The sequence below is a fragment of the Oncorhynchus gorbuscha genome, linkage group LG08, assembly GCF_021184085.1.
Source record: "Oncorhynchus gorbuscha isolate QuinsamMale2020 ecotype Even-year linkage group LG08, OgorEven_v1.0, whole genome shotgun sequence".
Classification (NCBI taxonomy): domain Eukaryota; kingdom Metazoa; phylum Chordata; class Actinopteri; order Salmoniformes; family Salmonidae; genus Oncorhynchus; species Oncorhynchus gorbuscha.
The window spans coordinates 26,296,481-26,309,142 of NC_060180.1; the positions used below are offsets into that span (position 1 = coordinate 26,296,481).

The following is a 12,662-nucleotide window of genomic DNA, read 5'->3' on the forward strand; positions in this document are numbered from 1 at the left end:
CTCTTGGGACTGATCGCATGCCTGAGCTGAGTTGAGCTGAGCTGCCATCGACTGTCTCGAGTATCTTCAACAATGGAAGAATCATAACTTTATGTCAACTGGAAAACTCACGGCTATATCGAGTTTTTGAGCAAAAGTCAGCTGTGTAGTTGTATCACGCGTTTAAGTGTGGCGTGTAGGGGTAAGTCTTGAAAGTCGGGGGTTGGTTTGTCTGATTTGTCGTATTTTTGGCCATTGTTAAATTTCAATTTGACTCAACACTTGTCATTTTTATATAGGATAGTAGCCAATAGTCACCTCAAGCTGATAATCTCGAAATCCAGGTTGAGGTTTGTCATGTGTGTGAATTTGTAGCAACTAGTGTATTACTCGCTTCGTAGTTAGGTTTGCACAAATTACCTAATTTACACACACGAAAACAGCGGTTTTGGCTCCACTGTTACCAACTTCTACTCATTAATTTGCTTGCTGATTATTTTTTCCTGAATTGTTGAATAGTATACCTAATATGAGAGTTTTCTAAACTTCATTTATTTTAAAGACCCAGTGTAGTCAAACGTAATTTCCATTATTGTGTATATATACTTCCACACTGAGGTTGGAATGATGCTGTGAAAGTTATGGTAATGTAAGCGCTGTTTTTAAATGTAAGCCTGAAATTGCAGCCTGTTTTGGTGGGATGGAGTTTTGGCCTGCCTGGTAAATTTAGTTAATAGACCAATAAGAAAGAGTTCCAAACCTCTACGCCAATAACAGATGGTTTTCAGTTTTCACTTCACCACTTGGACCACCGCAAGATAGTCCTAGAAACATTATTGCCTAGAAAAATTATTGCTTGAAAAAATTGCTCTTTGGTTAGCTTTTTTTGTGTGTTTTTGACCCTTTTAATTGGCAACAATCACAGTAAGGTACTTATTGTTACCCAGAAATGATTTGATATTGAGATAAAAATGGCTGTACTTGACCTTTTTTAATTGAAAATGTGTCAATAGTGAAAATGCAGAGGGAAAATAAGCGAACATTGTGGTTCACTGCTGGAATTTCAGCGATGCAGAATTTAACTGTTGTCATAACATTGGACTCTTTAGACTGGACAATTTGTGCTTCCAGAAATTTCTACAAGATTGATTAAATGGAGCTTGAGGGCCAATGGTGGAAAGGACAACTTGCTGGAGATATATACCAGGCTTTGCGCTACAAAGTAAGTATGCAGTCATATTTCAAAGTGGAGGCAATAACTGCCTACATTAGTGTAATATTCCAAAAGTGAGAGCTGTTGACCTGATGTATTATATTAACACATAGGCCTACAATACATGGCTGATCATAGTAAAGTTAAAAATGTGACTGTCCAGTGTTTTTATGCGTGTTACACACACACACACACACACACACACACACACACACACACACACACACACACACACACACACACACACACACACACACACACACACACACACACACACACACACACACACACGAGTCCAAGTCAAAACACCTTCTCATTCAAGGGTTTTTCTTTATAAAAAAACTATTTTCTACATTGTAGAATAATAGTGAAGACATCAACACTATGGAGTCATGTAGTAACCAAAAAAGTGTAAAAATATATTTTATATTCTTAAAAGTAGCCACCTTTTGCATTGACAGGTTTACACACTCTTGGCATCCTCTTAACCAGCTTCACCTGTAATGCTACTCCAATAGCTCCCACATATGCTGAGCACCTTTAGGCTGCCTGTCCTTCACTCTGTGGTCCAACTCGTACCAAACCATCTCAATTGGGTTGAGGTTGTGTGACTGTGGAGGCCAGGTCATCTGAAGCATCACTCTCCTTCTTGGTCAAATAGCCCATACACAGCCTAGAGGTGTGTTGGGTCATTGTCCTGTTGAAAAACAAATGATAGTCCCACTAAGCGCAAACCAGATTGGATGGCATATCACTGCAGAATACTGTCGTAGCCATGCTGGTTAAGTGTATCTTGAATTCTAAATAAATCACTGACAGTGTTACCATCAAAGCACCATCACAGCTCCTCCTCTGTGCATCACGGTGGGAGTCATATATGCAGAGGTCATCCGTTCACCTGCTCTGCGTCTCAAAGACCCAGAATTCATAAAATATTTTGATTTAACACTTTTTTGGTTACTACATGATTCTATATGTATTTCATCATTTTGATGTCTTCACTATTATTCTACAATGTAGAAAATTGTGAAAATAACGGAGAACCCTGGAATGAGTAGGTGCCCATGCTGAGGTTGGAATATTATTGTGTAAGAGCTATTTTAAAAGTCTGCCTGAAATTTCAGCCTATTGTGGTGGGATGGTGTTTTGGCCTCTGACATCACCAGAGACTAAATTAGTTAATAGAAAAATAAATAAAAGCTAGTTTTCAGTTTTCCCACTCCCAAACAGTCTTATCAAAATTATTGCTTGAGAAATCTCACAGCACCCCCCTTACACCAACTCCCCTAGCTCTGACTTTGCTGATTGCTACTTTGATGAAAAATGTACTTATTACGACTGATGTGGTTATTCCACCTAGCTAGCTTAAGATCAATGTACTAACTGTACATCGCTCTGGGTAAGCGTGTCTGCTAAATGAGTAAAATGTTAAATGTAACGTAGTGTTGTCACGATACCAGAATTTTGACTTCAATACCAGTTTTAGTATCACGATACCACAGCAAAAAAAAGAGTAGACTAAGTCACAGAATGGCACTTAATCTAGACACTCAGCTACTGCTCTGTTCAATCTTTTGAGTTCAATATCATGACAATTTAAATTTGATTTCAGACAGCCCTGTATGCATTAATGAAGTAATCATATCATTTAATTAGACTTTAGTAAAAATGAACTATAACAATGGTAAATCTCTATTGATAAACAAGGTAAATCAAGATTTAGTCTACGTGGCCTATTCACAATGCAGGTCAATGCATTTTCAATAATGTGTAAATGCATTGAATTATTGAGCTTGTTTTTGCTAATTTTATGTGGCTATAGATGACAATCTGTTTCCCTTCCATTTGCGTAGAAATGGCCATCTCTACTTTTTAGAAAAGGGCGTGCTGTCTCTTTTAAACCCATTATTGACGTAGAGAATCGACAGCTGACGGGGGAAATTATCTTCTCCAGGGTTCTGGTCTAGAAGCACGGCATCCGGTCCAGAAATACAATTTTCTTACACGGCTACACAGAGAAGTCAGATTTGAAAATGGCTAATTAGACACTTTTTAGTCATCACCTTTGTGAGGCTGAGATATTAACATTTTACACTGAACAAAAATATAAAAGCAACAAGAAAAGTGTTGGTTTAATGTGCTGAAATAAAATATCCTAGAAATGTCCCATATGCACAAAAAGCTTATCTCAAATTTTGTGTATGAATTTGTTTATCCCGTTTGTGAGCATTTCCCCTTTGCCAAGATAATCCATCCACCTGACAAGTGTGGCATATCAAGAAGCTGATTAAACAGCATGATCATGACACAGGTGCACATTGTATTGGGGACGATAAAAGGCCACTCTAAAATGTGCAGTTTCGTCACACAATGCCACATGCTGACTTTAGGAATGTCCACCAGAACTGTTACCAGATAATTTAATGTTAATTTCTCTACCATAAGTCGTTTTAGAGAATTTTGCAGTACGTCCAAAATCAAATCTATTTATATAGCCCTTCGTACATCAGCTGATATCTCAAAGTGCTGTACAGAAACCCAGCCTACAACCCCAAACAGCAAGCAATGCAGGTGTAGAAGCACGGTGGCTAGGAAAAACTCCCTAGAAAGGCCAAAACCTAGGAAGAAACCTAGAAAGGAACCAGGTTATTTGGGGTGGCCAGTCCTCTTCTGGCTGTGCTGGGTGGAGATTATAACAGAACATGGCCAAGATGTTCAAATGTTCATAAATGACCAGTATGGTCGTATAATAATAAGGCAGAACAGTTGAAACTGGAGCAGCAGCACAGTCAGGTGGACTGGGGACAGCAAGGAGTCATCATGTCAGGTAGTCCTGGGGCATGGTCGTAGGGCTCAGGTCCTCCGAGAGAGAGAAAGGAGAGAATTAGAGAACGCACACTTAGATTCACATAGGACACCGAATAGGACAGGAGAAGTACTCCAAATATAACAAACTGACCCTAGCCCCCCGACACATAAACTACTGCAGCATAAATACTGGAGGCTGAGACAGGAGGGGTCAGGAGACACTGTGGCCCCATCCGAGGACACCCCCGGACAGGGCCAAACAGGAAGGATATAACCCCACCCACTTTGCCAAAGCACAGCCCCCACACCACTAGAGGGATAACTTCAACCACCAGCTTACCATCCTGAGACAAGGCTGAGTATAGCCCACAAAGATCTCCGTCCAACCGGCCTCTCAACTGCACGTGTTACCACACCAGCCCAGGACCTCCCATCTGGCTTCTTCGCGTTCAGCCGCCAGCTGAGGAAACTGTGGGTTTGCACAACCAAAGAATTACTGCACAAACTGTCAGAAAGTCTTAGGGAAGCTCATCTGCGTGCTTGTTGTCCTCACCAGGGTCTTGACCTGACTGCAGTTCGGCGTTGTAACTGACTTCAGTGGGAAAAATGCTCACCTTCGATGGCCACTGGAGAAGTGTGCTCTTCATGAATTAATCCCGGTTTTAACTGTACAGAGGGCAGACGGCGTTCATGGTGTCTTGTGTGCGAGCGGTTTGTTGATGTCAACTTTGTGAACAGAGTGCCCCACGGTGGTGGTGGGGTTATGGTATGGCCAAGCATAAGCTACGGACAACAAACGATTGCATTTTATTGATGGAAATTTCAATGCAGAGCTACCATGAGATCCTGAGGACCATTGTTGTACCATCACGTCATGTTTCTGCATGATAATCCACGACCCCATATCGCAAGGACCTGTACACAATTGCTAGAAGCTGAAAATGTCCCAGATCTTCATGGCCTGGATACTTAGACATGTCACCCATTGAGCATGTTTTGGATGCTCTGGGTCGACGCGTACGACAGCCTGGACTCGCCAATATCCAGCAACTTCGCACAGCCGTTGAAGAGGAGTGGGACAACATTCCACAGGCCACAATCAACAGCCTGATCAACTCTATGTGAAGCAGATGTGTCAAGCTGCATGAGGCAAATAGTGATCACACCAGATACTGACAAGTTTACTGAGCAACACCACTCCTTTTTCTGAAAAAAAGGGTCTGTGACCAACAGATGCATATCTGTATTCTCAGTCATGTGAAATCCATTGATTAGGGCCTACTGAATTTATTTCAATTGACAAATTTCCTTAAATAAATTAACTCAGTAAAATATTTTATATTGTTGTTTTTATATGCATGCATGTATGTATGTAGTTGTAGTGGGGACTTTTTTGCTGCTTGCTCTGCTTTCTGTGCGCAAGTGTGAGTGTAATGTTGGTCTGTATAAACCGGATGCAAACCAGATATAGACGGTCCATGAATCGGCGTATGCGAACGTGAGTAAATTACATAGAAAACAATGGGTGGACAGCCTCCAGAGGTATAATAAGAACTGATCTTTAAATGTGATGGAGAGACGATTTAAAGGTGCAATATGCAGAAATTGCTCTGCCATTTCGGGATTGCTAACGTTTACGACAAAACGAGCAGTCGATAACTGTAGAGAATTATTGTACCATCTTAACCACTGTGAAATAGATATTTTCAATAACTCCAAATATTGTATTTTCAGTTTGAAACTGGTGTACAAAACAGAGATGCAAAAACTAAACTTAAGAATGGGAAGCATAGACCCAGTGCACAGAACAGATCTACTGCTTCTTAGATTAGCTTTCAATGAGATCTATAACTCGCATTTCTATGTGAATTTGGTCAGGTCACCCAATAGGTTTATGTTGACAATCAGCAACTTCTATGCAGCATGAGTGATGAGCTAACATGTTGCAGTCTAGACTCCTAGTCCTCTAGCAGTGCGTAAGTGGATCAGGCGAGAGGCATGAACGGTGAGCTCGCGCTATGAGGGGACATCAGCTGGCCTGATAGCCTTGAACCTCTCAATAAGTATATGATATGAGACTCGTGGCAGAAGTACCGAAAGTAACATTCTATGTTTTTCATGTTCTAGTATCTAGAGCAGTTTCGGTATACTGTGCAACACTACTAAGAAGGAATTTGTTTATTTTTTATCCGTAAGGTTAAATTGCTACTATTTGATATAGGACTCATTTGAGTGAGGCTAAAGCAACCGACTGCAGACAAAAGTCGAGGCGGGTGCAGCTGTGACTGCCAAAAGTGAATCGGAATACAAATTGTATTTCTACGATTCCAACAGTTAAAACGTGGCCATAATCGCTTGTGGACAGACGCGTAACATAAAATGGTATCGGAGCGTCTCTCAACAGATGGTGGGATGAGACGACGAAGAACTTCCGGTGGCCTGTTTTTTTTTCTTCTTTTTTTTCCCCGTCACTTATCATTTGGACTGTCACGCTATCTTTGCAATCTCTGAAGTGGAGGAGACATCTGGCCCATAGACTTACCCAAAACTGTCAGTTTCTGTTTAGGAGGTTAGGGATGTCGCTAGTCTCGTTTAATATTTTTTCTCATACTTCTACCCCCAGATCTTTAATGGAGCATCTGAAGCAGTCACACATTTTAGATCTGGTTGGCCAAGATTACAGATCTTATAATGTATTGTTTACTTTTTTTTTCAGGAAATCAAGTTGCCCTCCTACAAAGGCCAGTCCCCCCAGCTCAACCTCAGGCGCTACTTTGCAGACCTCATAGCAATCGTAAGCAATCGCTACCGGCTGTGCCCAACAGCCAGACACCTTGCCGTCTACTTGCTGGACCTTTTCATGGACCGCTATGATATAACGGTGCAGCAGCTTCACATGGTCGCACTCTCCTGCTTGCTTTTGGCTAGTAAGTTTGTCAGCTTCCTTGCAAGCCTCTGCTTGGCCAAACTTCTAATTGCTATGGTCCACCCAGCCTATAAACTCAATTTTTCTGTGTGCCTTGTGATTATTTCCCGTCCTCTACAGGTAAGTTTGAGGAGAGAGAAGACAGAGTTCCTAAGCTGGAGACTCTTAACAGTCTGGGCTGCATGAGCTCCATGAACCTGGTCCTGACCAAGCAGGGCCTGCTGCACATGGAGCTCCTCCTGCTGGAGACCTTCCAGTGGAACCTGTACCTGCCCACCGCTGCACACTTCATAGAGTACTACCTGTCCATCGCTGTCAACGAGGCGGACCTTCACGATGGCTGGCCCATGGCGTGCCTGGAGAAGACGATGCTCTACATGACAAAGTATGCTGACTACTTCCTGGAGGTCTCCCTTCAAGGCAAGTTGACGTTCTGTTGCTGCTTCACTTAATTAATTTGATACAGCAGTAGCAATGCAGGGATATAACATCTACAGAAGAGACAGGAATGCCTATGGAGGAGGTGTTGCTGCATATATTCAGAGCTAGATTCATGTAAAGGTTAGCGAGGATCTCATGTCTACTGGTGTGTTGTGGTTGCAGGTTCACCTGCCTTATCTAAAGTAATATTTCAGGGTGCTGCTCTAGGCCACCAAGTGCTAAGTCAGTATCTGGATAATGTGTGGCTTGCTTGATAATGGGTGATGTTAAGAGGTCTATTTTTTTTGGGGGGGGGGGGTGTGTGACTTGATTTAGACTGGTTTTCATCAAGCTATCCACTCAAGAGGAAGCTTCTTACTGTAACCAGTGCCTGTAATCTGGCTCAGGTTATCAATCAACCTGCCAGAGTATTTACAAACAGTACAGGATTTACATCATCCAAGTGTATTGGTCATATCTTTACTAATGCTGCAGAACTTTGTTCTCAAGCTGTATCCACACCCAATGGATGTAGTGGCTATATCCAGAAAAGCCAAGGTTCCAAAGGCTGGGCCTAAAATAGTGTATAAGATCCTACACAAGATTTTCTAGTGACGCCTATGTTGAAGATTTGTTGGTTTGTGTGTAATGAGGAGCATCCAGATGCGGCACTTGATGTATTTATGAAATTGTTTCTTCCAGTTGTCAATAAGCATTAGTGGTGTAACGGACCGTAGTTGATCCGTGATCCATACGGATGCAGGTGTTGTGCCACAAAGCCTTATGAACATGGAAATACATTGAGCATGGCCACACATTTAAAGTGTCGTCACCCTGTTGTCAGTGACAGGAGCCAACTCAGCCAAGAGACAACTTCTCAACCCAGCATTTAAGCAGCCTTTTGCTACAGAGTCAGACAGGGCTAAAGCCACCACCAAGTCTATTGGGATGTTTATCGCTGCAGACGTGAGGCCATACTCTGTTGTGGAAAACAAAGGGTTTAAAAATATGGTGGAAGTGCTTGAGCCAAGCTATGAAATCCCCTGGCGTACCCACTTCAGTATGAAGATCTTGCCAGATCTTTATGAACAGGAAAATATCAAAATTGTCAACTAATTATCCAAGGCATCCTCTGTTGCCCTCACCACAGACGGGTGGACCTCCAGGGCAACGGAAAGCTACGTGACTGTGACTGCTCACTACACCACAGAGGAGTGGGAGATGCGAAGTCCGGTGCTACAGACACGCCCCCTCAGAGTCTCACATCTGGCACAGGTACTGCTCGGAGCAGTAGCAGAGTGGAAGCTAGAGAGGCCCAATGGCAATATCTCAACCACCACAGATAATGCCAAGAACCAAGCAAATGTAGTGATAGAGGCTGGACTGGGGCCACCGATAGCTTGCTTTGCACATGTGATCAATTTGGCATCCTAAAGGGGAATCTCAGTGAACCAGATGAACCGCCTCCTTGGGAGGATCAGGAAGTTGGTGGCTTCCTTTTTCCACCGATGCACAGCAGCCGCTCGTGCTTAAGACCAAGCAAGAAACGCTACAGCAACCGACCCACAAGATCATACACAATGTCACAAGATGGCGCTCCAACATGTCATAAGTGGAGTTTCATCTGAGCAGCAGGCAGCTATATATTCTGCACTGACAGACAAGACTCTGAAAAAAAAGACATCTTCACCTTGTCTGATGATGACATAAAAAAGGTGGCAGAGGAGGTCCTCCAGGTGCTCAAACCCCTCAACGGTTCCAACCCTATTGAGCACTGAAACTGCACTGTCTGTGTCCATGATTCTACTTCTGAAAACAAGGATTCTACAATTCATGGCCCCAAGTGAGGAAGACTGCACCATCACTAGAGATATCAAGGTTGCCATAAGAGGACCTGAATCCCAGACCCCCCCCCCCCTAATGTACAGGACTACCTTCATAGATGGGGTGGTAAGGTAGCCTAGTGTGGTTAGAGCATTGAACTAGTAACCGAAAGGTTGCAAGATCAAATCCCTGACAAGGTAAAATCTGTTCTGCCCCTGAACAAGGCCGTTTAACCCACTGTTCCTAGGCCGTCATTGAAAATAAGAATTTGTTCTTAACGGACTTGCCTAGTTAAATAAAGGTCAAATAAAAAATAGATCTACTGCACTGGATCCAAGGTTCAAGTCCCTGTCTCACCTAGACCCTGCCCTACACCGGAGGACATAGTGATCTCACCACTGATATTGTGGCCACTGAAGAGGTAAAAAAACCCTGAGTGAATTACTTAAATAATATACTGCAGTCTAATTTTAGTCTATGCTATTAGAATCATCAATTTTTGATGTGAAATACTGACTTTTAAATGTTGCCACAATTATAGTTCTATGAAAATAAATAATTTGTTTAATAGATTAAGTCTTTTTTTCTGCAGGGTCAAGCCACAGAGCTGACAGGAGCAGACTCTGAGGCATCTCCGCCACAAAGTAATTTGGCCATGAAGGAGCTTTTCGGGGAGACCTTTGCGATTAAGGACATAGGCAAGACGTTTGCAAACACCATCGAAGAGGTGGCATCCTACAAGGCAGCAAGCGGCATTCCCACTGGCATGGTGGAAAAGCAATGAGTGTAAATACCCTCACATGGCCATGATGGCTAGAGGTTACCTGACTGTGCCTGGCACTTCAGTTCCTAGCTAGTGGGTGTTCTCCACAGCAGGGGACATAGTGACTGCAAAGAGGTCTACCCTCTTCCCAGACAGTGTAGACTTAATCTTTCTGAAAAATAATTAAGTTATTAGCTCAGGTCTGCTTTGCTTTTTTTACTTTTTTTTAAGAGGACAGGCTATTTTTATTCATTCACTATTGTTCCAAGGAAGAAGGTATCATGCACTTTGCATTTTAATTTAACAATTGAGTGTTGAATATTTTATTTTAATATTTGATTTAAACATTGAAAAGTTACTTGCTTCAAGTGTTCTTTAAGTCGCTCTGGATAAGAGCGTCTGCTAAATGACTTAAATGTAAAAAATGTAAGTAATAAAGGGTAAGCAAAGTTATGTCTACATTTTTTTTTTTTTTTTCTGAAATGATCCAATCCGTGACTCAAAACCATGAATTTTGGGATCCACTGCACCACTAATAAGCATGCACCTAATGAAGAAACGGACTGCTAAAATTGTTAAGCCCCTCTGGGTTATTGAGGAATGGAAAAACTTTATGGTTGAGAGAAATTAAGCAAAGGAGAGCCTTCGTTAGAATGGCCGACTATTGTAAAATGAGAAATTGTGATTTTAAACTGAACAAAATAAAATTTATTTATATATATATATATATATATATATATATATGATGGAGGTATAATTGGAAAGAAAGCTTTGGAGTACTTTAAATGAAATTATGGCAAAAAAGACTAATTCAACTCCATCTTTCATTGAATCAGATGGCTCATTCATCACAAATCCTATTTTAATGATTTCATTGGCAGAGTGCATAAAATACCTAATGAAAGAAAAGCATTGTAATTTTGTAAAGTTAGCGTGGGAGAGGTGGGAAAATGATTGCTCTCCGTTAGGGATGTCCCAATTGTAGTCGATAGGCTGTTAGTCGACCAATGCATATTTTATTTCTTTGTCGAGCAGTTGAAAAAAACAGAATTATATTTATTTCATGGCACATGTCTTGATGTCTGTCTCAGTGGACTAATCCATTGCGGAGGCCGCAGGGATGGCACACCAGTAATACATTTACAGTTGATTCCCATTTCTATTCTGCAATGTTTGTTTGGTTACCGTCATTTCTGTTAATGCATTTTAATATTAGTCTTTTACAGTGGACATGTTTGCAGTGCGCACAACCTAGGCAACACTTGTGAGAAACAAGTTTTGGTTTATTTCATTCCATTTATGAGTTGTCCATTTATTGTATTTTGTTTAAAGGGGTCCTGTCAATGTTGAGTAAGGGATGTAGACTTATACAGTGCATTTGGAAAGTATTCAGACTCCTTTTCCCACATCTTGTTACAGCCTTATTTTAAAATAAATGTTTCCCTCAATCTACACAAAATGCCCCATAATGACAAAGCAAACACAGGTTTAGAAAAAATAGAAATGTGATATTTACATAAGTATTCAGACCCTTTACTCAGTACTTTGTTGAAGCACCCTGTATTTGGAGTTTTTCCTATTTTTCTCTGCAGATCCTCTCAAGTGCTGTCAGGTTGGGTGGGGAGCGTTGCTGCATAGCTCTTTTCAGCCCTTTCCAGAGATGTCCGAGCTCTGGCTGGGCCACTCAATGACATTGAGACTTGTCCCAAAGCCACACCTGTGTTGTCTTGGATGTGTGCTTAGGGTCGTACCTGTTGAAGGTGAACCTTCACCCCAGTCTGAGGTCCTGAGTGCTCTGGAGCAGGTTTTCATCAAGGATCTCTGTACTTTGCTCCATCTTTCCCTCAATCCTGAATCCTGACTAGTCTCCCAGTCCCTGCCGCTGAAAAACATCCCAGCTTCATGATGCTGCCACCACCATGCTTCACTGTAGGGATGGTGCCAGGTTTCCTCCAGACATGACGCTTGGCATTGACCAAAGAGTGCAATCTTTGTTTCAGAATCTTGTTTCTCCATGGTCAGAGTCCTTTAGGTGCCTTTTGGCAAACTCCAAACGGGCTGTCATGTGCCTTTTACTGAGGAGTGGCTTCCGTCTGGCCACTCTACCATAAAGGCCTGATTTGGTGGAATGCAGCACAGATTGTTGTCCACTGAGGAACTCTAGAGCTCTGTCAGTGTGAACATCGGGTTCTTGGCCACCTCCCTGACCAAGGCCCTTCTCCCCCGATTGCTCAGTTTGACCATGTGGCCAGCTCTAGGAAATGTCTTGGTGGTTCCAAACTTCTTCCATTTAAGAATGGAGGCCACAGTGTTCTTGGGGACCTTCGATGCTGCAGATATATTTTGGTACCCTTCCCCAGATCTGTGCCTTGATACAATCCTGTCTCGGTGCTCTACGGACAATTCCTTCTACCTCATGGCTTTGTTTTTGCTCTGACATGCACTGTCAACTGTGGGACTATATTTTGTGTGTGCCTTTCCAAATCATGACCAATCAATTGAATTTACCACAGGTGTACCCAATCAAGTTGTAGAAACATCTTAAGGATGATCAATGGAAACGAGCTGCACCTTAGCTCAATTGCTTCTCATAGCAAAGGGTCTGAATACTTATGTAAATAAGCTATTTCTGGTATTTATTTTACATTTTTGAAATTTGTCATGATTGTTTGTAGATTAAATCAGGTGTTTTTTTCCTCAATCAATTTTAGAATAAGGCTGTAACGTAA

General features: G+C 42.0%; 1 protein-coding gene across 3 annotated transcripts in view; it reads left to right on the forward strand.

Annotated features, from left to right (window-relative positions):
- ccnj (cyclin J) overlaps positions 1-12,662 on the forward strand; it is a 21,291-nt gene continuing 8,629 nt past the window's right edge. Inside the window, exons 1-4 of one of the 3 annotated variants that reach the window (XM_046358952.1) lie at positions 1-181; positions 1,089-1,201; positions 6,717-6,927; positions 7,047-7,346. In XM_046358952.1, coding sequence (XP_046214908.1) covers positions 1,133-1,201; positions 6,717-6,927; positions 7,047-7,346 — 580 coding nt within the window. In that variant the 5' untranslated portion in view covers positions 1-181; positions 1,089-1,132. The remainder of the gene's footprint in view (positions 182-1,088; positions 1,202-6,716; positions 6,928-7,046; positions 7,347-12,662) is intronic. The other 2 variants (XM_046358951.1, XM_046358953.1) reach the window with 2 other exon arrangements.